The sequence below is a fragment of the Drosophila biarmipes genome, chromosome 2R (genome assembly GCF_025231255.1).
Source record: "Drosophila biarmipes strain raj3 chromosome 2R, RU_DBia_V1.1, whole genome shotgun sequence".
NCBI classification, from domain to species: Eukaryota; Metazoa; Arthropoda; class Insecta; order Diptera; family Drosophilidae; genus Drosophila; species Drosophila biarmipes.
The window spans coordinates 7,247,943-7,271,898 of record NC_066615.1 but is presented as its reverse complement, the minus strand read 5'-3'; the positions used below and the strand labels follow the sequence as shown (position 1 = coordinate 7,271,898).

The following is a 23,956-nucleotide window of genomic DNA, read 5'->3' as shown; positions in this document are numbered from 1 at the left end:
AACTGTGTATTTATGATATTGTTGAAAATTTCAAACAACGCTTTTTGAATAACCCTGCTTTTACATACATTATTGTTTTAAGCTTGGGTGTCCCAGTTATAGAGGCTCCTCTGTTCGCTTAAATGGCAAAACCGGGAAGAGGAAGCACCATAACCGAATGGGAATCCGAAAACCGAAGGCGGCGCAGGAGAGCAGATGACTCATGTTGCACAGTCGCAGGAGTGCCCAATTGGAATTTCGGAAGGCGCGCGCTCGCTGGACGCGAAAATACCAATTTCCCACTTGGCAGGACCAAGAGCGAACGAGAGAGCCATGGAGAGAGCCTAGGTCAATTCCACTTTCCAGCATTCCCTTGCAGTTGGTGCAACACACCACCCATCCCACCCCACCCGCACCCAATGCATTGGCCGCGTTGCCAACTGCAGCAGAGAGTGGAAGTCTCTTAGCTTCCGCTCTCTTAGGCGGCAGCTCTAGGGAGTCTGCGCGCCTTTGGAACATTTCAATTTCCCGACCGCCGATTCCAGCAGAGCTCTCGCATTTCCCTGCTGACAGCAGGCCATTCTTCCAGTCTTCTGCTGGCTTTTAGCTTTGTTGTTGTCGCCCTTGTTGTTTGATTAATTTGTTTTCAAAAGAAAAATTCTCGGAAACCACGAATGCATTCCAGTGTGGTGGCCCTGGTGTGTGTAAATATAAATATTTGATTAATATCCACGCCCATCCAGTCGCATTCCGCTCTCCGTGGCCCCACAGAACCCGAATCCGAATCCGAATCAGAACCCCCTTGTAATTGTTCTAAATTTGCGGATGTTTACAAGCTTGGCACCCAAAGAAGACAGGGTAAACATCGCACCATTCTTGCACTGAAAATAAAGCATATGAGAGTTCCATTTATTAGGCCCTTGTGCCAAATGTTTAGGTCCCAAATGCAAAATAACCATTTCCTGAATATACTTTTTGGACTATTTGGTTTCCTTAAGGGAAAACAAATTCATAGAAACTCTGATAAAAAGCCCTCGCAAATGTATAATATTGTATAAAATAAATACGAAATTACCCACTCTATATATCCCATTTTACATTCTCCGGTTGCAGCATTCCACACTTACAGATACTTGCCGCAGTGCAGCGCACACACAGCCTCAAAGAGATCTATCTGCGCAAGATCCATAATGCAACGCACTTTGTTTTATGCTCGTAGATTAATTTTAATTGTTTGTTTGTTTGTGCAGTGCAAATGTTGCATGTATCTACACTTAATGCGGTCGCTGTCGCACTCATAAATCGTATCTGCATCTGTTGCGCCGGGCACCCAAGTATCCGCGTCTCGCCCGACGTAGGCGTCATCGTCGGAGACAGGAAGAAGGGGAAGGCAGCGGCAGAAGTGATGGAGCAACTCCGCGGATACTACCCCTTGGCGGTCGGGGAAATCACGGCTTCCCAGGCCGGCTTTATTGGAGCCCTGAGAAAATGCCGCAATTGCATCAGGCGAATTGTCTCCGGGGATGCAGATAAATTTCCGCGAATCTTGGTCGCAACTCGAAGACGGTCTTCGGGAGGGAGGGCAGAGGAAACCATGTGCTGCTCAGCAATTGGAGGAATCCAGACCGAGCATGTGGCATAATGAAATTGCATTTCGCTAGGGTTTCACTCAATTGGCGCCTGTTTATTCGGCTTGTGTAAATGGCTGTGCTTTTTAAAGCACAATCCAGAGGTGCGCATCCGTTAACTCATATTTATGGCCAGGAAATGCTTTCTTTCTATAAATACAACCCCTTCGCAGGGAATGTTTTTAAATAAAATTGTTTCGCGCCACACAATCCACGCTCCCTTACGCTTTCTCTTTCGGGCGCACACTCTCTTTGCCGCTCTCTTTGGAAAGCAGACAGACAAGCATTCAGCATTCAAATGGAAACACCGATGTCCATTTCTCGTCTTGCTGCTGAAGCGAACGGTCGGTAGCCGGATTCTCGAACTTTAAGATACTTTTGGAAGAGCCAGAACCAGTACCAGGCCAAAAACAATTTATCTTCTGTGTGCCAAGAAAAAATCAAGTAAAAGTGCTGACAGTGCTGGCCGGAAATTGGAACGCTAAACGTCAACATAATTACGCGGCAATAATTTTGAAAGCCCAAGAGATCGCCAGAAATCAATTTGTCCCGTGTGACACAGTTCGGAGTGGCACAAAAGCCGCAAACGCACCCGTTGGATACCTACTTCAGCAGCGATCGGCGGCGAGAGCACTCCAGCCACAGACACCCGTGAGCACGGCAACATGATGTCCAGAAGAACGCTGCTAGTGGCCGGACTCCTACTGATCGTGGGCAGCTCCGCGGGTAAGTGAATTCGGGGTTAACCTGATGCAATCGGGGACCCACAATCTAATCGAGCTGGGGGCGACCCCAGTGTCCAGGCCCCTTCCCTCCACTAATCGCAGTGCATCAGATTCGGGCCGGGATTTGGAGTGCAGGAATTCACTATAAGTCGATGTGATTGTTGGGCCCGAGCGGGTCGAGATGATAGTGCCGCTGCCGGAATGTTTCAAACACATTCTGACCTACATTTGTCCCGCCGATCGTGCACCGGAAAAAACATAAATAAGCTAGTTGATTAGGCCACCAAAACGTGTACCTCATATAGGTACATTTCACTATTTCATTACCCTAAATGTTCAAACATTGCGCAAATATCAAAATTCAAAATTCTGTGTTGCAAGAATTGTGTTCCAAATGTTTGTTAATTTTGGGAAGGCTATTTAAATAGTATCACTAGAATGTTAATGACTAAATTTCATATAGCAACTATGATTCCCCAATATAGTTTTAGAGAATCTTATTTACAACGATTAATAGTGTTGAGAAATGCTTTTTTATATACGGCCTATATATATTGTGTTAGGAAATGGTTTTTTTCCCAGAAAATTAAATAGTTTTCAATAGTTTTTTCGCATTCCCAAGACTCCATAAGCCCATTCAGATTCATCACATGATTCATTCCTGATCTTTCACTCGCTGACATTTTGAAAATGTCCGAGAGTTCCGCATTATTCAAATGATTTGTTTTATAGATAGTGTATCGCTAATGCTTTTATTACTTGCGTAATTTTAGCACTTTTTACAGTGAGCTGCACAGTAAACTTAATAATTTATTGTCCAAAGGCCGTCACATTAATTCAGTTATTTATCACGAGCGATGAATGGCGGCAGCCTGAATGCTTTCGAGTCTCCCCGCTCATTCACTCGATCGCTAGGAAGTATCTGAGGTGCGAGTATCTGAAGAGGGGAGTGCTGCCACACACTACTGCCATTTGCCATTTGCCGTTTGCCATTTGTGATTCCGAATCGGTTACGGCTGTTAATTATTCCAGACTTCTGCCATTGTCCGGACCCAGGAAATGAGCGAAAACAATCCGGTGATCAATAGGAGACCTAAGCAGCAGGAGGGTTGGGTGAGGATCGGTGTCGGATTCGGACTCAATCCGGGGTCCTGTATTAATTAGCCCCTCGACTCACCGCAATCGTAGGTAGGGCCTCCAGGCAGGGCCATTTCCCTAAGAAGCGTGGCGAGGAAGCGTGAGAACATTATTGGTCGTGGTGTGATCGGAGATCACCTGGGATCGTAGCCCTTTTCCGGCCGTGTTTGCTTACCCCAATCCACAGACAATGCGATTATCATCAGATTGATTGGATTGCAAAATCGCATGTAGGTATGTGCAGAGGAGAGCCGGTCCCTGCCGCAGATCGCCGACTGATCTGCTGACATGTTTCGCCAGGAATTTATGTTTGCTCAGTCCATATTTACCATATTTACTTAATATTCCTTGGTTGTCCGACGGGGCTTGACATGGGTAAACAACGAGCCTAACTGATGATCATGCGGATCACTGGGAGAAAATATATAAGATCTTTACATTTTTTCATTTATCTATTGACTAACTTTTTTTTATGCTATTATATAGGTATTTGAAATTCATCTAATAGAAATGATAATTTTTAAGACGGTTCTATAGGAAATGGTTCAGTTTAAATATATCCTTACATACTTACCACTAAATGTGTGTATCTTTCTTTTTTATAGTGGTATTTTGTATCCAACTACTAGAGTTGGAACTATTTCAGCAGGTTTTATTAGCAGCAGTCTACAATGTGTTAGGAGAGTGTCATTTTACTTAACTCTGAATTTAGGTGAATGTTACCATGGTGATATTTACGTCCGATCAACAAAAATGTGTAAACAACTCCTGAAAGTGTCAGAACCATGGCCCAAAAATGTCTCTGCTCAGCGCTTTTTCAAAATTCTCTTGCCCAAGAACACGACAACATGGTATTCTCCTCGGGACATGTTTTTCCTTGTGCAGAGCCCTGGGTTCTTCTTTATTTTTCCCGCTTTGGCGATTAAATTTCATGGCATTTTGTGTGTAGCTCGGTGCGAATCGAAATGCCCGGGCGGGGAGCACGAAAGAAGGCATCGGATGACCGCGAATGCTTCAGAACCGCGAAGCACAAAAAAAGATTTTGTTTTGCTCGAAATGCGCGGGAGTCGGGGCAGTGGGAGTGGCCGGGTGTGGGCCTGCCCTTGCCTGTGCAGAATTCCTGCTCTACGGAGGCCCGGGTGTTTATTTTGGACCCCGATGACTCACCGAAGCTGTCTTGTCTGCTCGCCATGGCCTGGTATTCATGTATTCATTCGCGATGCTCGATTCTCGTTCCGACTCTTTGCTTGCACTCACAGCCATATTCACATCCACAGCCACATCCACAGCTGCATTCACAGCCGCATCCACTGCAAATATGGGGGCTTTGTGGTCGGGGGAGTGGTCGGCGGGCAAAAGCGAGTTAAGCCAACTGGTAACCAATTCTCGACAATTAAAGAATCAATTTACTTAGCGTTGCTGGCGAATCGCCTGCCGCTGAATGAGTTGTCGTCGCGGAGTGCGGGTTTTCGAGGGGGTGCGGTGCTGGTGCAGCACTCAAGTGGGGCACGATCATGGGTACATACGCGGCGATGCAGACTTGTACATGGCCTAACCCCTCCGAGGCGGCACATAAGGCGCTGATGATCGGCACGATAATGGAGAACCCAACTGCTGATTCAGCGGCAGGCAGAAGTCAAAGTCAAATGCTGCGGCTTTGAGGAAATGTTTCCAGAGTTTACGAGCCATAGAGTTGATGGTAATGGTGCCGGGAGTAAGTACTTCGGGGTATCCCATTCAGCTGTGTTGGCTGTTCTGGATAGAAGCTTGGGAATGCCGGACTCCGAGTAAATCTCTGGACTCAGCCATACATCTGTGAATATAAGAATTAAATTGTTTCATTTCACCAGGTGCTTAGTCGAATTTATATAGTTGAATTTATATTTTCTTAAGTTATTTAGGAATTATACAAGATTATACCGAACTCAGTAGCTTATAAATATTAAAATGAAAATTATATGTAGTACTAAATCCAACATTCAGTCGAGTTTTTAAAAAGTTTCTTTCACAAAATGAAGATATTGTTTTGAGGAGTTAATACTTGTATACAGTAAAATGTATGAAACTTAATAAAGTAGTTAGGAATTTTTTAACGACATTCCTCCAGGCATTCCTAAGGTAGTTCTAATGCGTCGATATTTTAAATCATTTTCGGGTGCGTGCTAAAATTTTAATTGAAGCTTAGACTGCGGCTCCAAGCCCAAACGGAGGTCTCCAGCCAAATGGCAATAAATAACCCAAATCGAAACGAACCCAAATAGTTACTTGGAGAAATGGTTAATATAGTGTGGGGAAGAACTAGAAAGGAGCGCCGCATATTAATTGGCAGCCAGTCGGAAGACCCGGGCCCTGCCCAGGGCGTTTAGTATGCGCTAGGCGTAGCCAAAGTCGCGCCTCGGTATACACCATACACCATATAGACGTCTAACCTCCGTTGGCAGAGCGCCCGCACAATTTGGAACCCCAAAGCCGAGGCACTTGCCACAGACACGTGCACCCAAGTCCGCAAGGGAACATTTCTCTGCACTCTTGGGGGACTTCAAGAAGAGAAACTTGTGCCCGCCGATCGGGGGCGCAATGTAAAATCGCTTAAGTGAAATCAATGTTCTTTATTTGGAAGTGCGCACGCCTGAAAGTGCCTCCAGAACCTAGATGTTTGGATCATAGAAAATCGAAATTTATTGCGTCCACTTGATGCCATGGCTGTAGCCGGCCTCATCTGGGGGATCAAACAAATGGAAAGGGGAATAAATCGATTCGGATAATGGAGGCCGGATTGATTGAAACATGCGCGCCTATATTTGCATATTTTAGACATTTCGTTTTCCAATTTTAAAGTACGCCATTAGTTTGGCATCTGCCAAATAGGTTTTGGACTGCGCCCAGGCCTCAATCCCTTTTCCAGGACCGGCCGCACGCTTGCGAATAATTCGCTATTTTCGGCATCTGTCCCGGTGCACATCTGCCCCTGCATCTGTGCGCTCGACTCCCACCCCGCCCCTCGGGGTAGGGCAGCTCCTGTCCTGGCCAATTCCAAAGAGCCCGGTGCGTAGGTAGTCGCTTTATGAGGTTCTCTCCTCCCGGATCGTGGCCGTAACCTGATCGCTTTCACAGAACCCGAATGCCATTATCATTATCCGCCTCGCCTCATGTCTCTATCTGCCACACACACTCGAGCACACCGGCACACCGGCACACACAATGGCCAGGAAAAGGCCTCACAATTTTCGGCTCGTATAACGCAGCTCCGTCCCTGGGCCAGGTCTTTCTCCTGACTGGTCAGTCACGTACTGCACTGGGGAAAATGTGTCCTAATTGGCCTGAAAATGTGGTACAGCTCTCTATAAATTATTAGTAGAATAGCCCTGCTTCACTTATATTAAAAAGGTTATGATGTTCTGTGAGAAATGTTATTTCTGACACTAAAATGACTGTATTTATTATTATACATAGTACTCCCTTAAGGACACAGTTTCTAATGTGTGTTATTCCTAACAAGGTAGAACGTTTTCTTTCTCCAAACTATCCTCGCATACCGAAATTCAAAACGATATTGAACCTATTTACTATAAGGAAATGAGTTTCCAAAACACATACCCCATTTTTCTGAGTGCATGGAAGGCAGAGGGGAGGGACTGGGACAGACCCGGCTGGACAAACCTGAAAACACCGGGAAGGAGATCAAAGATCAGAGAGCTCGCTCCCCCCGCGACCGACTCTTAATTTCCTCGGGGCCTTATCACAGGTAGTAAAACCAACAGCAAAAGTGCTGCACTTGAATGATTCCCGGCCAGGGGGATGTATGTGCTTGGGGAAGGGGAGTGACTGGCACTAATGCTGACTTACTCCGGCCCGAGGCTCTGGGTTATTAGCCGAAACGCATTTCCCTGCCTTTACATTTTGGAATCATGGTTATGATAAATTGTTGTCGGTCCAATTCTGAGTAGCAATTAAAACGGGCGGGAAACAAGGGCTAGGAGAGGTGGGTAAACTTTTATCTCTGGAGATGGGAAAAACACGAAGCGTACATAATCCAGGGTTAAGATCATTTCGGGAGGCTGCGGAGTGAAGTTATAGGTTGAGTGCGGTATTAATGGTTTTATAAATGCTGGCCCTAAATGCTTTGATATTCTTTATCTTTGATATTTACTCTTATCTTAGTGTCAAAAACTTTAAAATTTACAATTATATACAAGGCTCTTTCTTCTTTCTTCTTATATTTCCTGTAGAATGGGACTGAAAGCGACAAATAAAAGTAGGAATGGTTCCATACATAACTACTCTTTTGGGATTAAGTCCTTTGGGCAGAAGTTCTTCCGGGAATAAGTGAATTCTTAAAGATAAGAAAAAATAACAAAATCCACAGGCCGTTTATAAATACGAGTATACTTTGTATTTGCTTTTTCCTTACAATCTTCCCCGACTGCCTTATCGGCTTATGTTTATCGGAAGCGAAATAACAATTCGATTCAGATCGTCCTCCCAAAAAACGAATTCTGCAAATAAACTTTCATTGCAATTGTTGTTTTTCCCCGCTTATCTTGCCGCTTGAATGACTGTTTTTTGGGGCGGAAAGCGTCCAACATAAATTCAGACGGCCTCAGTGTCTTTTTCGTTCAATGTAAATACGAGAATAAATTTCTTTTATGGCTTAAGTTTACGACAAAGAGCGAATGCGTGAGTGAATGTGCATTTTCTCTGGAGGAGTGGGGCATCAGGAGGCGACGTGGAATGCAAGAAAACCAGGGAAGCGATCGCCCGATTTCGTTGCATTCGCTTTTGGCAGGAATTCGAATTTGAGTTGGACGCCCAGTGGCAATTGCTGTTTGTTTTCAGAGAAAAATTAGCACGCTACGCTGAGCAACGATGAAAAACTGGCCATAACACCCATAGAAACCAGCGACCAAAGCGAGTCGACAAAATGTAAATTTAAACTTTTCACAATCACCCAACCAAACTGTCCCTTTTATTTAGAGGGTGTGTGCGGTGTTTTGCTATTTACACGGGGCGAAATTGGGGGACTATTTGTTATATTATATTGTTATATTATATATATATTATTACTTTAAGAACTACATTCGCTTTGTTATTACTCTGATCTTACATATTTTTTATGAATATTTATAAAAAAGTACCGTCCTTCGTCTTCTTTTTACTCTGATCTTATATCATTGAATATTTTTATATAATTATTATGCTATCAATCTTTAACTGTGGCAAACACCACATTATTTTAATTATATAATTAAGAGTTATGGTAAAGTGGTAAATATAACATACTACATATTAGTATAGTTTACTATTATTTTTATTATTAAAGTAGGACAAATTTGAAATTAACGTTCGGGGTGCAAATCAATTTTAAAGTATTTTTCACGGTGCAATCTTATTTGTAGGAGTGTGCGTGTTGCAGTTGGCACTACGAAAATGGACATTGTTGTGAAATGCTTTCAATTCGGTGTGTCCATCGGCGACACCACCGAAAAACAAAAGTGGCCCAACGCGCTGCCGTTCTTCTGGCCGCCGCGTTGTTGTTGGCTTTCCGTCAGCACGTCACATGTGGGTGCGGCGATCGCCCCAGAGGCGGAAAAGGGGGTGGGGCAGAGCGATTGCAGGGGGAGTGTTGGGCTAGGCACTCTTGTTCTCTCTCTCCACTCGCTCATTTTAATTTTCGTTTTTCATGTGACCCCATTTCCCCGAAATGTTTTCCACCAAATGTGTTTGTACACATGCACAAAATGCAGAGGCAGGCGCAGGATTTGTTAAAGGGGGTTGGATCTCAAGTTCTTGTACTTGTTATGCTTTATGTTTCTTACTTTTCCTCTTTAATTATGATAAAAACACGAAAAAATATTAAAAGTTTTACTCGTTTTTGATATATAATTTGTAATAATAAGGTATAAAATATAAACATTCAAACAAGAACATATAAATTTATGTATCTTGAAATACTTTGTTCACTTTGGGAACCCCCTTCCTACGTCACTGCGCGCACGGTGGTAATTATGTAGGGAAACGCAGGCGGAAAGGGAACCCCTGAATGCGAATTGCCTGCCTTTAATTTAACCCATCATCGGTGCAGCTGTCCCCTCAGCACCCCCGATGAATTTGAGCTGCGAAAATGAAAATGATAAAGATAAACACAAACACAGGCCGTCGTGATGGCCTAGTGCACCCTGGTGAAACAAGAACAGCAGCAGAAGTCTGCGTCGGTTTCGATTTCCATTTAATTTCCTTTAATTAACCCACCGACTAACTGCGCGGCTGATGTGACCTCCCGCGGGCAGCCGTTATAAACAATCAAATGGTCTATAATTACAGTCGGTCTTCTGAAGATACCGCAAAATACAGCCGGTTTGTAGGCCATCGGAAAAGATAACTCTCAGTTTAAATGTTAATAAAAAGAACTTTATATTACTAAGGTTGAAATAAAAGAATTTTATGTCATGATAGTTGATCTTCAGCTATAAAACGAAATAATAATAATAGCTCAATTAATTTATTTGTTATTTACTTCCTCGAAGTTCTGAAAATTCTTACTAAATATAAATGTTTTTGGAAAATGTATTTGGTTTTACTTACATAGGGTAAAAATTTATACTTACTACATATATATAACAAAGATCCTTTTATAAATATTTCAAATAGTTAAACTTCATTTGCCTCCATTTCAGTTTTCTCATACCCACAGTCCTCCCTCGAAGAAGAGGAAATGCAGAATGACGAGAACTTCGACTACGGCGACGAAAGCGACAGTGCGCCCAGTCCGCAGACAAAGGCCCAGAGTCCCAGTGCCGGCGAGAAGGTGAACAAAACCCTCACAGTGACGGGAATCCGAGGCGAGGATGTGGTGCTCAAGTGCGATGTGGGACGCAATCGTGAGTCTAATCCATTCCACCCTGAGAAACCGCCTAAAAATCTATCGATTTCCAGTGCAAAGTACGGAGACCGTAGTTCTGTGGTACCTCGGCGAGCACGTCATCTCCAATGGCAAGAACCTGGTGCTGCCCAACTTCAAACTGGACGCCAACTACGATCTGACCATCCTGAAGGCCAATCCCCAGGACGCCGGCACGTACCACTGCCAGGTTCTGCCCTCCCACTCCGAGGTCTACACGAAGGTGATCATTGCCGAGCACTCCCTGGACGCCATTGCACCGGAGAGCTCCACTTCAGCGGCGGGATCTGCGAGCAGTTTTCTGGGCTGCACGCTCCTCGGATCCACCATGTTGCTGCTCCTGGGGCTGGGCTCACACTAGACTAGTTAGTATTAAGCTGGCAGATCACGGGCCACTCTTCTACACTCTCCACTCTTCTCACAGGAAATGAGCATTTGAAGTCTTTGTTGATTGTAAATTTTGTATTTGTAAAGACACAGAATCAACTTTATTTATTAAATAAAAAGGAACCAAAGTAAGCTAAGCCAAAACCACTGCTCAATCCCCCCACGAAAACCCTCCCGAAGTTCGTTTAGTTTACTTTTATTTGCTTACTTATCATGTACTCAACGAAAATTACAATATTCAAGTAAGACACTGGCCTTAAGTAGTCCCCTCTATATATTTGATTCTGTATATGTGTATATGCTTAAAGGTCGGCATTCGAAATCAGGTCCTCGTCAAAACTTTGTTTATGGAACTTTATTTTTGAGTCGTTTGATTCGGTTTAGCGAGCAATTGGTTTCGCCAGATTGCTTCGATTGGCACGATTATTGATCAGCTCTAGTGTTATGATTCTTAAATAAAATACATATAAAATATATACACTCACGATGTTGGAGCGTGTTATGGCGATATTCCTCAGGTATTGTAGCAGAATCAAGGACGAAAAGTAAAGCCAAACCCGATTATCAACAGTACCCAATATAGTGTATATGTATATGGCTCCCCCAGACTTCTTCAGTATCTCCTAAGCATAGGTACATATGCGATCGCTCGTTTGATTTGTATATTTTGAATCGTTCTGTTCCATTCAGTTGATGTGGCGTAGTCTCGTAAAAATAAGTTCATATGTATGGTGTGGTAGGTACACATATGTATGTCTAAGCTTTGGTCTAGTTTATAAAATAATTTACGGGCCGTTCGATAGATCCCTCCCGGTTCCCCTCTGATTCAGTGACACAGATGTGTTCGTAAGTACGCTGGGATGTACAAAAATATTATAAGTATTGCAATCCTAAAGTCACTTGAACCTTACCCAATATTCGCTACTCTACGCCATCGCTCGGGGAGCTACTGGACTCCTGACCCAGTAGGAAATTCTTCCCTGATGGACCTATTTTGAATTCGCTCTCGGTTCGGGTGCCAAGACTCACATGCAGACAAAACAAATAAATATTACAGCTAAGGTTAATCGAACTGATCCTTTCTGGCGGTTTTAAACCGATCGTCGCTCCTCTGACTTCAACTAAACTAAATTAACGTTAGACATCGCTCTCCGAGTCCCTTGCTTGGCACAAATGTTTCAGTGGTGATCGCTCCAGCGTGTACTATAGCATTAACATTAACATTGACCCAAGCCTGCGGTCGCGCATTAGCATTTGTATAGCTTAGAATACTTTAGTTTCGGTTTCCATGTGCGTTCGCTATCGCTCCGATGCCATCGATAGCTGAGTAATCCGGAAATACGTATCTACACATCTCGGTCTGAATGCACTCCCCCTTAGAGGCGGATTCGCAGCAGGAGGGCGGCCAGCAGGATTGCCCCTAAACTGTGCTGCTGGAGTGCTGACGCAGCTCCTCGGGCCACTGGACCGATGCCAGCCTGCACGATCTCATCCGGAGGCAGTTCCGGCTTGTCGGACAGGTCCAACTCTGGGGGTGAAGTGGGAAACTTTAGATTTTCAGACCTATTACGTTTCTGCAGGGCAGTACGCACCTTCATCTTTCTCGATCTCGGAACCCTCCCGGATTTCGATGATGTGGTCGTTCGAGAAGTGGGACCACCCATGGGTGTTCTTCGTCTTGACGCGGGCATGCCACAACCCTCGCTGCAACTCCAGCTGATGAGTGATCTTCCAGATGTTCTCCGTGCTGTTGTGGCGATGTGTCTGCAGTACTGAAACGGTGCTCCAGTGGAGGGACTGAAAGTTAGGAGATTGGGATTAGCTACAAATAAGCTTGAGCGTATGGGGCGAATATAATTTTTATGACTAGAAACCATTTATGTAGATTAGCCCTCAACAGTATAGTTGTACCCTTTACTCATTGACTAAAAGGTTTCACTAGATACGTCGGAAAGTATGTAATAGGTAAACGAAAACGTTTCGAATCAATTAATCCCATATTTTTGATCAGGTTCACAGCTAATCTAGTCGATCTGGTCATGTCCGTTTGTCCATTTGTCCGTATAAGGGCTGAGATCTCGGAAACTATAGGAGCTGGAATTCTGGGATTTGGCTTGAAGATTTAAGGTCTAAGTTTAGCGTCCACATTTTATAATATTTTTAAACGGTCTATTTATTATAGAGTTACAACCAAATACGCTCAATATTTTGCAAAGTCAATTGAGATTGCAAACCAGTAAGAAGCAGGGCCCGCTAGGGGCGCCACTAGTCGGTGACATAGGCTTGGTGGCGCGAGAATGCGCTAGGTGGCGCTACAGGAGTTCTATTGAAAAGAAAATTAGCCAGAAGCTTTTCGCACCTTGTAGTGCATTCTTTCTAGTTTTTAAATTAGGTTTTCTTCATGTTTTTTTTTCGCAGAAATAGGTAATAAATAATAAAAGAGACAAAACAGTGTTCAAATATCTTATCCTCTTTGCCGACAGTAGTATTTCGAACAATAAAAAACTGCTAGGTTGAAAGAGAACCTTTTCTCTCCTTTTTGGAATACCAAGTTCTTAAAAAGCGTTCCCATTCCTAGTTAACGTACCCCAGTTAGTTGGTAATCCAGCATGGCCTCGGAGAGGGGCTGCCGGCTCCTGACCAGCCAGTGCAGCGTGACCTGGTTGCCTTCCACCGTCTCGTCCTCAAACTGCGGGGTCTCCGGCAAGTAGCTGACGTGCACCTTCACCTCGTTGGACCCGATGGCATTCTCCACCTGGCACAGGTACTCGCCCACATCGCTGTCCGCCACTTCCCGGACGATCAGGGTGGTGCGATTGTGCTCCTGGTGCACCGAGTCCTTGATGGAGTACTTGTCGGAGAGCTGCAGCGTCTTGCCGTCCTTGATGAAGTAGCTCCTGCCGATTGGGTTGGCCCGGTAATTGCAATACAGTTCGGCGGAGGCGCCCTTCTCCGTGTTCACGTTGTGGCGATGGGTGGAGACGATGGGGCTGTACTGGACATCGATGTGAACCGTGCCATGGGGTGGATGGCGACTGCCGTCGTCGGCCAGGCACTGGTAGTCTCCGGCATTCCTCTCATCTACGTTGTCCAAAATGATCACCCCGTTCTGGTTGTCGACGTCCGACGGCCTTCCATGGAGATCCTGTAAGAAGTTCGGGGGGGAAATTGTTTGGGGGATCCCAGGGATGAGGAAAGAGTGATAATGCGGGGACTACGAGGAGAAAACATACATTAAAGGACCACTTGATAGTGGGGTTGCCGGGCAGATACGTTCGACACTCGAGCTTGTGGTGGTCGCCCTGCCTGAACGTCTGCGATCGATCCGTAATGTCGCGATCGTCGCAGAGGATCGACAGCCGGGCGCCCACCCGCAGTGCCGTGTGCTGTCGAACCCTCTGGGGCAGTATTTCACAGTAGTAATCATCCGCGTCCTGCGGCGTCACGTTCTTCAGGAGAATCGAGTTGTTCAACATGGCCTCCACGCGCTGGCTGATGGGGTTCTGGCCATTAGCGATGATTGTCCGGTTTTTGTACCACATTACGGCATTGCTGACTGGGAGGACGAAAAACACCACTTATCACAGATACGTGCTAGCATTGGAAACTACTTACTCTGGAAGTTCCGTGCATCACAGTTGAGTACCACATTATCTCCTGGCTTGGCCTCGATCCTCAGATCGGGCTCTTCAAAGTATGGCGGCGCCAACTGAGCAGCCTTGTCCTTCGTTACATCGATAACTTGGCCGTCATCATTGATGTCATCACCATACTCGTAGTCATCGTCCTGGTAGCCGTAGTCAGACTGACAATACACTGAAAAAAGAAATTATATTAATTAGTATATTGGTCCATAAAATTTTTGTATATATAAGTTATACCACTTCGGTATGGCTATTATGGGCATCTCGTAGTCAACTGATGAGACAGTTCGAATTGCAGAAAATATCTATCACTCCCATATTATACCATATGTATCTGACGAATGTGAGATCACAGCGCCATTAGTTTTGGCTTGGACAAGGTGCACCAGTGAGTAACCCACCCTAAGTGGTTCCAGACTAATTGGAGCAGATAGAAATCAAACAACTTATGCAGCCACTTCTGCTTCCAATCAAGGGGTCGCAGCACAAAGAACTCGTTTGAGAGTGGGAAAACGGAAATGAAACGGAATGAGTTTTCAGCAGGAACTAGGGGAGATACTGCAACGCGTATTTGCAGATACTAACAGTTAATCAGTAATTACTGTTTGGCGTAGTCACTGCAGGTTATGCAAAGAACTGATCAAAAAAGCCCCCAAGAGTATACCTCAAAGGGTTCCATTACCATTGCCGCAGTAATAAATCCGCAGGCAAATAAAAAACTAGATACGAGAAGATATATCTTAAGCCCTGGGTAAACCACCGCAGACCATGGAGTCAGGTACAGTCAGGGAGTTTGGGCCTAGCAATCTTTATTGCTCTCTCTATTTGTATTATGACTTGGCCAGAACGAAAGGTACGAATTTATGCAAATGCGATGAGTAATTTTGTTGAACCGCGATTTTTATGTATTAGCCTAGCAATTTGCATGCCATACGCGGAGTGTAACTGACTTGTCATCTAACGGCCAAGAGCGAGTGACTCACGACCAACTTCATCATGACCGACGCATAAGGCCATGATGGATATTGTCGGGATTACGCAAGTCGCCTTAACTCGTTATCACTGGTCGATAAAAGCTTTTCGGGCAGACACGCTCGATCCAAAGTCGGAGCCAGCTATCTTATCCAATGGCCCCTCCTCACATCCGCTCAGCCGCGCAGTCAGACGCCCCATTTATGGAATGGGCCACTTGGCTCGGATGGCACGGCTCGGAATAGTGGCTGGCCAAGAGCAGCTGGGGACCTTCAACGATCTGGTTTGGTCTTGGGATTGGGATTGGGGAAGCTGGCCGCCGACTAATGCAGTCTTCGGCCCGTGTCAAGGTTACGGGCCATGGCAACACGGGCTTCCCGAGAGTGGACGGCGACTCCACGCACGTTGTCTGCAAGTAGGTCAGCGCCAAGAGTCAGTCGGAAGGCTGGGTGGTCGGGGCCCACATGCGTCATCCAGCCCCCTGGGCGAGCGTTGTCCTTGGATCGATGCTGGCGGGATGGTGGGATGTTGGGGGTTGCAAATAAAAACAGCTCCCCAGCAACATCAACAACCACTCGGCTTAAGTTCATCCGTATGGATGATGTGCTCAGACCCCAGTCCCCAGTCCCCTGTCCCAGTACCCATTTCCCTCCGACTCCCAGTGCAATCGGTCTAAGTGGAACAATGGCGACAGGATGTCGCGGCGCCAGTTTGTGTTCCAGACTCTCTTGTCCTGGCACTCCTTTGTCTTCCAACTCGAGTTCAATGTTGTACACAATGGCCATTTGTGGCCTGCATTGGCATTGGGACCTCCCAGGGAATTTGTCGCAATCCACTCGATTCCTGAGGCCAACTTTGATGACTTTGCATTCCTTGGCGGATGAAGTCATGTTCAAAGCAGCAAGGGAAACATCAAAACTTTGACATTACTTTCTGGCTTTAAAATGTAAGATGCCTAGAGAAAAGTGGGGTTTCTTGTTCTCTGATTGAATTTCAACATGTCAATATATATTCTTGTTCTAACTTTTTGAGTTTAAAGTTTGAAAAGGATTCAATATAGGATAGAAATAGTTAAGTTATAAATCCATAAACAACGTTTTTAAATATTTGTGAATAAAAAAAATCAGCAAGATAATTAAAATCGGACTGTAAAGTTTTTAAGCACCCTATAATAATTTAACGGACTTGTTAAAAACTTTACTTGGAATTGCCTTCGCTATTTCCTTGGGAATGCAATTATACTTCTTCATTACTTTGCCCCAGATTCCATGGAAATATTTTTGTATGTTTAGTATGTAGCCTCATTTACGAGTTTTCCTGAGACTAGGCGCCAGTCGATTGTATATTACACTTAACACTCCACTGGTATCAGGAAGGTCGGACAGGTCTGTCGGTCTCGACGCACCATTGATAACTCCCATTCAAGATTCAGCTCAAGATTTTCGATGGCAGGCGGTCTGATTGCGATTTCATGATCACTTTGCTGCTTCGCCTTCCAGATCCCTCATGTGGTCAGTCGTATGGGAGATCTCATACGGACGGGCATGAGTTATGAGGTCAGTGCATAAGTAAACAAATCCACAGTGGCCCACATAGACATCCTCGCCCAAGTCTGCTGACTCAATGAAATGTGTATAAATAAATGCTGGCAACTACTCGCCGCTTGCCAATCCTAAATGCACATAATTTTCGAAATCTCGAAAGGAAGCAGCGCCAGATTTTGCCGAGTCGACTGAGGAGGGGAACATTCCTTAATCGACATGTCATGTCTAAGTCGATGGAGCAGTCAGATTGTGACGGGGGTCGTAAAAGTGCCCAGTTCTGGGCATGGGAAATGGGAACTGGGTGAGTTCCAAACGAGAGGAGAGGCCAAACTTTGAAGATGTGCAGGCAAGTTTCTTATAGCGAACGTTTCCTTGTGGTTCTTGTTTTATTTAAAGATACATTCGAGTTCAAACTTCCTTGGTAAAATGTCGTTTCAAAAAATTAAAATAATTTATTATAAAAATGTTTTTGGAACTCGGCAACCCTTTATTCTCTCCAATTTTTTTTTGCTGAATGTAATTTGATATTTAATTCTTCTAAAATACTCTTCATCAAAATAGTTTTTCAGTGTGGAAAATGTACTAAATAAATTAAAATATTTTATATCCTAGCAAAACAGATCAAAGAATTTTTCCGCAACCTTTAATGTGCCCAGTCCCACTGTATACATAATTCTATTCCACGAATTTGCATAGACACAAAATGAGCGCCAAAAAACAGATGCGGGGAGACAAACACATAATAAATGGAAAATTAAACTGAAATCAATTGAATCGGCAAATCGACTTCCCGCCTTTGGGAACTCTCGGGTGGGGCATTCCATCCACACCCCGTGGAACATTTTGATTGAACCAATCATTGATTTATTATGCGATCTTTATTTTTGGAAACGATCGTTGCGGACGCCTGCGAATGCGTAATTTGATCATTTTCGTTTCGGTGTTTGTCGGAAAAGACCGAACAAAACCCCCAAAAGTCAGCCAGGCACTTATGCATATATGCATGCTATGTAAAGCAAACACTTGATCCCCAATTCCAGGAACACTATTTTATTATAGCCCAGGGAGACCTTGACTTGTTGCTGGCCATAAGCAAGCCGAATTCCCATTAGGGCCAAGACCTTATCAACTTCAGTTTTGCAACTGAAAAGCGAACAAGAATTTAAGACAGACACACAAATATTGTTCTTTGGTCGCTGGGAGTATTATGAAATATTGTACAAATTGACTTGGGCAAGTTGTTTTAGTAGGCCAAACAGCTTGCATGTTTTTCAGCAGATAGAATTTTAACACACATGAGGCCAAAGCGGCAAGTTTCCAGCAGTATGTGCGTTTCAGTTTGTTTTTAATGGTTCTCTTTTTATACACCGCCTTATCTGAAGGCTAAAATTGGCCGAAATTCATTGTTAATTAAAAATATATGTATGTATAGGTATTGAAATACATATAATGGCCTATGCTCTGGGACATCTGATTACATTTGAAATTCCGGGGGCGTTTCACCCACACAAGAAGAAGTTTGCGAGCAAATATTCAGCATCAAAATGCCATTCTTTGCACAGCGTTCGTGCATGGCAAATATTTATCCTACTCGTTGGTACACATTCTTTTTTATTCGTGTTCCAGAACACATGGCACCCGGAAAAAGTGATGGTAAAATGGTAAAAGGGGAAAGTGTTGAGGGAGTGGGAAGGTATTGAGGCCCATGGGCGACGAAGAGTTTCCGAGCTACGTGAAATGGAATGTTATTCGTTATCGGCAATTTGCGCCATAATTCCGAAAGCGAATGAAACTTAACTTTCCGAGCGAGATAAGTGTTTGCCGCTCTCCCCACGATAAGATATGCTTTTTTCCACTGGCACCTACACCTACACGCCCCGGTATGGGCCCAATTTACGCAAAAGATAAGGCGCACACACGTGGCACACACCTCTATACCTACAGAAGAATAGCCAAGCTATCTGGAGCTTTCTCGGGAGTACGGGCATGGCTATGCGACATATGTGAGCGCGAGCGTCATATCTAGGCTGACTTGATCATACTTATTTCTGTATGGCACCCGGTAATTCACAGTTTCAGGGAAATTACGTAAGCTCTTTGAGCCCTGAAGAAGTCACCGTATTGACTTCATATGCACTTCCGGAAAAGCCAGTTTAGAGGAATATTTGAAAGAGAAGATACAATAATAGAAAAAGTCCCTTATTGGCACAGAAAGAAATCATAACATCTGTGGCTTGTTTGTTTAGTTGTTCATAAATTACATATCTCAACAACCCCATAAGAAGCTTAACCTTATTTGAGATCCCGAGAATCCGAAGACCATCGTTGCTTCTTCTGCTGCACTTTCCAATCTCTTATCTTTACAGCAGCCATAAAAATATTACACATTCATTACAGCTCTCTCCAACTTTCAACGCGGAGGTTTTCTTGGAACTGCCCCCTTCGAAGCTCTCGATAAAACCACCTCGGTGGCAATCAAATCAGATAGTGTTGTTTCGAATGCTCTGTTTTTATAGACCATTAGATTGGGTCCTTGACTTACCGCACAGTGGTCCAATTAGCAGAATAATGAGCAGCAGCCCCGTCGAATCTCTCGCTCTGATCATGATGATTGGTTTTCTGGCTGGGTTTGGTGCGTTTGTCTATCGAATTGAATTTGGTTCGGAGCTGTCGGAGGTAGGTCGTTAACTGCAATTAATACGGGGGTTGGTACTTAATTAATTCGCTAGGCCCATTATGGTACTCCCGAAAGGAGCCGCAAAGGCCGCCGAAAAACGTTTGGCATTTTTTTGGTCTTATGACTTCTTAATTTCGCTTGTCGTTTTTTCGTGGATTTTGTATGCAAGTAGCGCCGCAGACCGGAAACTTCTAATTGGCTTGGGCAAAATGCAGGGAAAACGGCGGACTACAAACGAATTATTTTGCCACAAAAAACACACGGCAGCGGTGTAAAGAAAATATTCGACCGATCCGTGAACATTGCTCACTCGGCTGACCGCGTTATGCAAGCCGTGAGTTGTATCTTGTCGCAATTTGCTCTCCGTCGATAAGTTGTATCTTGAAGATATTATGATCTCTATGCGAAAAGTCGCCGTTCGCGAGTTTTTGCCACTGCTGTCGCTGGCTAATTTACAGCTCGCATCGAGTCCCTCTCTCTCGGTACAGTAGAAGTTCTCCTGGGCTAACCTTATTGCAAAGACTACCTAACAATCCAAAGTGATATTTTAACACGGGTAATATAAAACGTTCTATTTCAAAAAACTGGATTTTTCTTTTTTAAAGTTAATTTACTTAGTTTTAATATTTACAAAAAATTATTTATAGGAATATTAATCTTTGCAAAAATCTTTAAAATAAAAGATTTAAGATTTAAGAACAGGTAAATTTAGCATTTTTTTCTTTAAATGGCTAATTTTTATATATTCATATTTTTAAACGTTGGATTGCTTAGCTCTAAGGAAGTTAGACTGTATATTTCTCTTTGGGACTGACTCAATGCCAGCCGGTCACTAAACTGGGTCGAAGTGGGGGCTCTCGAGGGGAGTATTGGGTCAGGGTGTGCCAAGTCGAATAGCATGCAAATGTTTATGCATATAAATAAATTAATGTGCAAATGCGAAAAACTGTACAGCCCGAAAAGCCGATATAGAAAATGCACACAAAAATACACCAATCGACAAAATTCGGGATGTTGATATAAAAGCCGTTTGCAATGGCTTAGCCACTCATACGAACAAACTGCAATCTGCGTACTATAGTTGTTTATGCGCCCGACTCATAAAACAAACAATTTTGCAATGCCTGATGATCATAATCCATCGCTGATGCATTCACAAAAAATTTGAAAATGTTGCAATGCTTACGCGTCAAACAACCGACTAGGCTATTCCCTGTTTAAAAGCTACTTTAACGAAAAGTAACATTTATTATTACATTTAAGTTAGAAAACTTTACCAGAATCTTAAAGTTAAGACGAAAAAAATGTGGTTTGTAGTACATATACATTTTATGTTGAAATGTTAATTAGTTAAAAATAAACTGGTGCTCAAAAACTGGTTTATTTGATCGGTAAAATCATTCATTCAATTGAGCTAATTTGGTTGTAAGTATTGCGTTAAAGGATTGTTTATTACTGTTTACACAGAGGAATGGGAATTTAAGTATTTAATGTGAGTATTCTGAGAAAAGCGCATATTCATCATATATTTAAATTTAATAAAAAGATTCTGCCTTTACATATGCTTGTAGTATGTACGTTGAGTTTCTTTATTATCCCTGCCTCACTTGGCATCGCTGAATAATAGCTCCCTAACGAGTCACATTTTCCGCACTTACTTGTGTAACGGAGTTTTTCCCAGCCACTATTTTATGGGGTGTCATCCGAACAGACAACACCTCAGATAAATGACCACATGTGTTGCTAGGTGTTCTAACACTCGTTGACACCTACGTCGTCGAAAGCCCCTTTAACTATCACTAAACTGCTTTTACCGCCCCTCGACTCTGTTTATCAATTATAAAATCAAGCCAAAGGGAAGGTGCAAACTGGGTTGTTTTTCTTTTGTATACACTTCTAGAGAGTTTTATAATGCTAAGATCCCATTAGGTGTGTTTGTAATTATTTTGTCAGCCTAAGCGATCGTCGTTTTCATATTTTCGCAGATTAATTACCCATATCGGGGGCAATTATGTCTAATTGTTTCTATGTATAAAAAGTACTGGAAAACTGAATAGCTTTGTTATTTTTAAGTATAATTGGACACAAATTGTAAGGGTACATGGTATTATATGAAAACGGTTCCAATAAGTTTACTACACTTTGTAGGGAATCCTAGGCTTCGGTTTGGTGAGGAAACCATCTTCCATTTCTTGTTGGGCCCTATCTTCAGTCCGTTCTCTTTAAATCAATGCCTTTATTTTTGTTGTTTTTGTCTTTGGCGCTTTGTTTATTTACATTGCGCTCAAAGTTTACACACACGGGCGCACACACCCGGGTGCACTTGTGTGCGAGGATGTGGAGGGGCCGCAGATGCAGCTGTCTTCCGTCCGTAGAATGCTTTTTGGGGATCGTGGTCCCGAACGGAACCCAAAAACTTTTCTGTTTTCTTCCCGGTTTTTTGCCTACTCTAGTGTAAATAGAAACAAGTATAGAAAATGGTTTTCCATTCAGAGTTTTTGTTTGCATTTCCCCCTCCCCCTCGCAGCAGCTGGTGCCCCGCATTCCCCTGCCTCGATTTCCCTTCTTCCCAGCGCTTTCCGTGCAGTTTCGCTTTCGTTTGACCATCTCCCTTGCCATTTCTTGTTGTTTGGTGTACTTTCGATGCCGGCACAGCGACAGCTATTTTACATATTTATATTTATAGAATGTGCAGCGAAGATTCTGCCAGCGAAGACGCGGGCAAGAGCGAAGAATCGCAGCCGAAACCGAATTTGAATTTCTGCCAAATGGGCTCCCGAGGAGCAGGATAAAAGTGAAGATGTGGAGCACATCTGCTGGCCATATTTCCTTGTTCGTGGCCCATTACTATGAATCATCGCCTGTCGACTTGGCCCGAAGCCTAAGTCACACAATCTTTAAGTTCGGCGTCTCAGGGCCGCAGTTACAGAACGGATGCGACGCGGTGCGCGCTGAAGATTGTTATTTTGTTTCGTATTTATTTTGCCCAGAGAGCCTAGAGGAGGAAAACTGGTTTCGGCCGATGCCTGGTCCCCAGATACCGACGAGATGAATTTCGGCTGAAGCGTTACAAAAGTGGTTTCCTCTTCTCCCCTTTTGTTTTTCCCGATTTTGTACGAATTACGTTTAACACTTGCGCGTTGCCACCGCTTTCGCCCGCACGCCATTTTCTGAGTGATTTTTTCACGTTTTAGCCAGGTCGCATGCAAACGTTTACAGCTGGCGGTAATTGGCCCAAGCCCAGGGCTTGCGGAGAGCAGCAATAGAGGTATTGGTTCAGTTGGAGATGGAGGGGCACCTTTTGCGCTGGGGCTTCGTGGAGAACCGAACGCGAGGCTGTTCAAACGAGAACTGAAAGTCGAGCGCGTGCTGTGGATGCCAAAAGCGCTGGGAACGGCTGGCAAACGGAACAGCTCGTCGCTTCTCTCCACCGCACTGGGGCCCTCAGATAACAGTCTATTCCGCTCTGCAGACGGAGGGGTGCAGAGCTGTGGAGAGGGCCTCTCTCTGGGACGTGGTCTTGGGCCTGGGTCTCGTCTTTGGTGCCTGAAAGATGCGTTAGCTGCCCGCAATGTCACTGCCAATTGAAGTTCAAAGAAGCCCTACGCTAAAAATACCCTGAAAGAAGTGGCAAGGGTCGTTCGATTCTGAAGAGCTTATAGATATAGCAGATACGCACTGGAGGTCGCGAAGGTTTATTTTGGCACTGGTTCCCCAATTCGAAACTTTACGAATTATAAGCTCATAGTTTTCTCGATAGGTGTAACATGTACATACGATTAATTTGATAAGTACTGCCATTTTTTTTTATTGGCTATAATGAAACTTGAGGAAAAATATGGGTTTGAATTTTGGAAGGTAAAGTAAAATGTAGAGACAAAAATATAATGTTACAATACAAACAAGAAAGGAAGTTAGCTTCGGCAAGCCGAAGTTTGTATACCCTTGCAGTTGTGAGAAATTATCAATCGTGTAATCAACCATGTGATATTTTGCTGGCTTCAGTAATATTGAAAAAAAATTATTTCATTCCTTCTAGACCATTTTTTTAAAGATATATATATTGTTAGGGTAGTCCGATTTTTATTTAATTGAATTCGAAACTCTTAAAAATATAAAAAATTATATTCCCAATATTATAAGATAATATGTCAAAAATCCCCAAAGCTATAATTTGTTTCACATTATTTCCCAACAATTATCCGATCGTTGCTATGACAGCTATTTGATATAGTCGTCCGATTTTAATAAAATTTTTATTCGAAATTCAAAACTAAATAAAAGTGTTATTTCCAAGCGTAGGAGGTTATAAGTTAAAAAACACGGAAGATATATTTTTTCTATATTATCTTACCACAAATTTTC

The 23,956-nt window shown here is 43.6% G+C and overlaps 2 protein-coding genes across 4 annotated transcripts; one reads left to right on the top strand and one right to left on the bottom strand.

Moving 5' to 3' along the window:
- The first annotated feature begins 1,926 nt into the window (after positions 1–1,926).
- On the top strand, positions 1,927–10,891 carry LOC108026661 (uncharacterized). Its single transcript, XM_017097700.3, has 3 exons — positions 1,927–2,333; positions 10,144–10,347; positions 10,403–10,891. The coding sequence occupies exons 1-3, from the start codon at positions 2,273–2,275 to the stop codon at positions 10,726–10,728; spliced, it is 591 nt and encodes a 196-aa protein (XP_016953189.1). The 5' UTR covers positions 1,927–2,272; the 3' UTR covers positions 10,729–10,891.
- A 43-nt stretch (positions 10,892–10,934) lies between these two features.
- Positions 10,935–22,999, bottom strand: LOC108026658 (lachesin). 3 transcript variants are annotated; one of them, XM_017097696.1, is made up of 7 exons: positions 22,890–22,999; positions 19,457–19,602; positions 14,370–14,570; positions 13,988–14,310; positions 13,342–13,899; positions 12,347–12,551; positions 10,935–12,282 (listed from the first exon to the last, which is right to left on the bottom strand). In XM_017097696.1, exons 2-7 carry the CDS (start codon positions 19,518–19,520, stop codon positions 12,131–12,133), a joined length of 1,503 nt encoding a protein of 500 aa, XP_016953185.1. In that variant the 5' UTR covers positions 19,521–19,602; positions 22,890–22,999; the 3' UTR covers positions 10,935–12,130. The 3 variants fall into 3 exon arrangements, with proteins under 3 accessions (XP_016953185.1, XP_016953186.1, XP_050744077.1); XM_017097697.1 differs by having other exon boundaries at positions 19,457–19,581; positions 22,890–22,933; XM_050888120.1 differs by lacking the exon at positions 22,890–22,999 and having other exon boundaries at positions 19,457–20,172.
- Between the last annotated feature and the right edge of the window lie 957 nt (positions 23,000–23,956).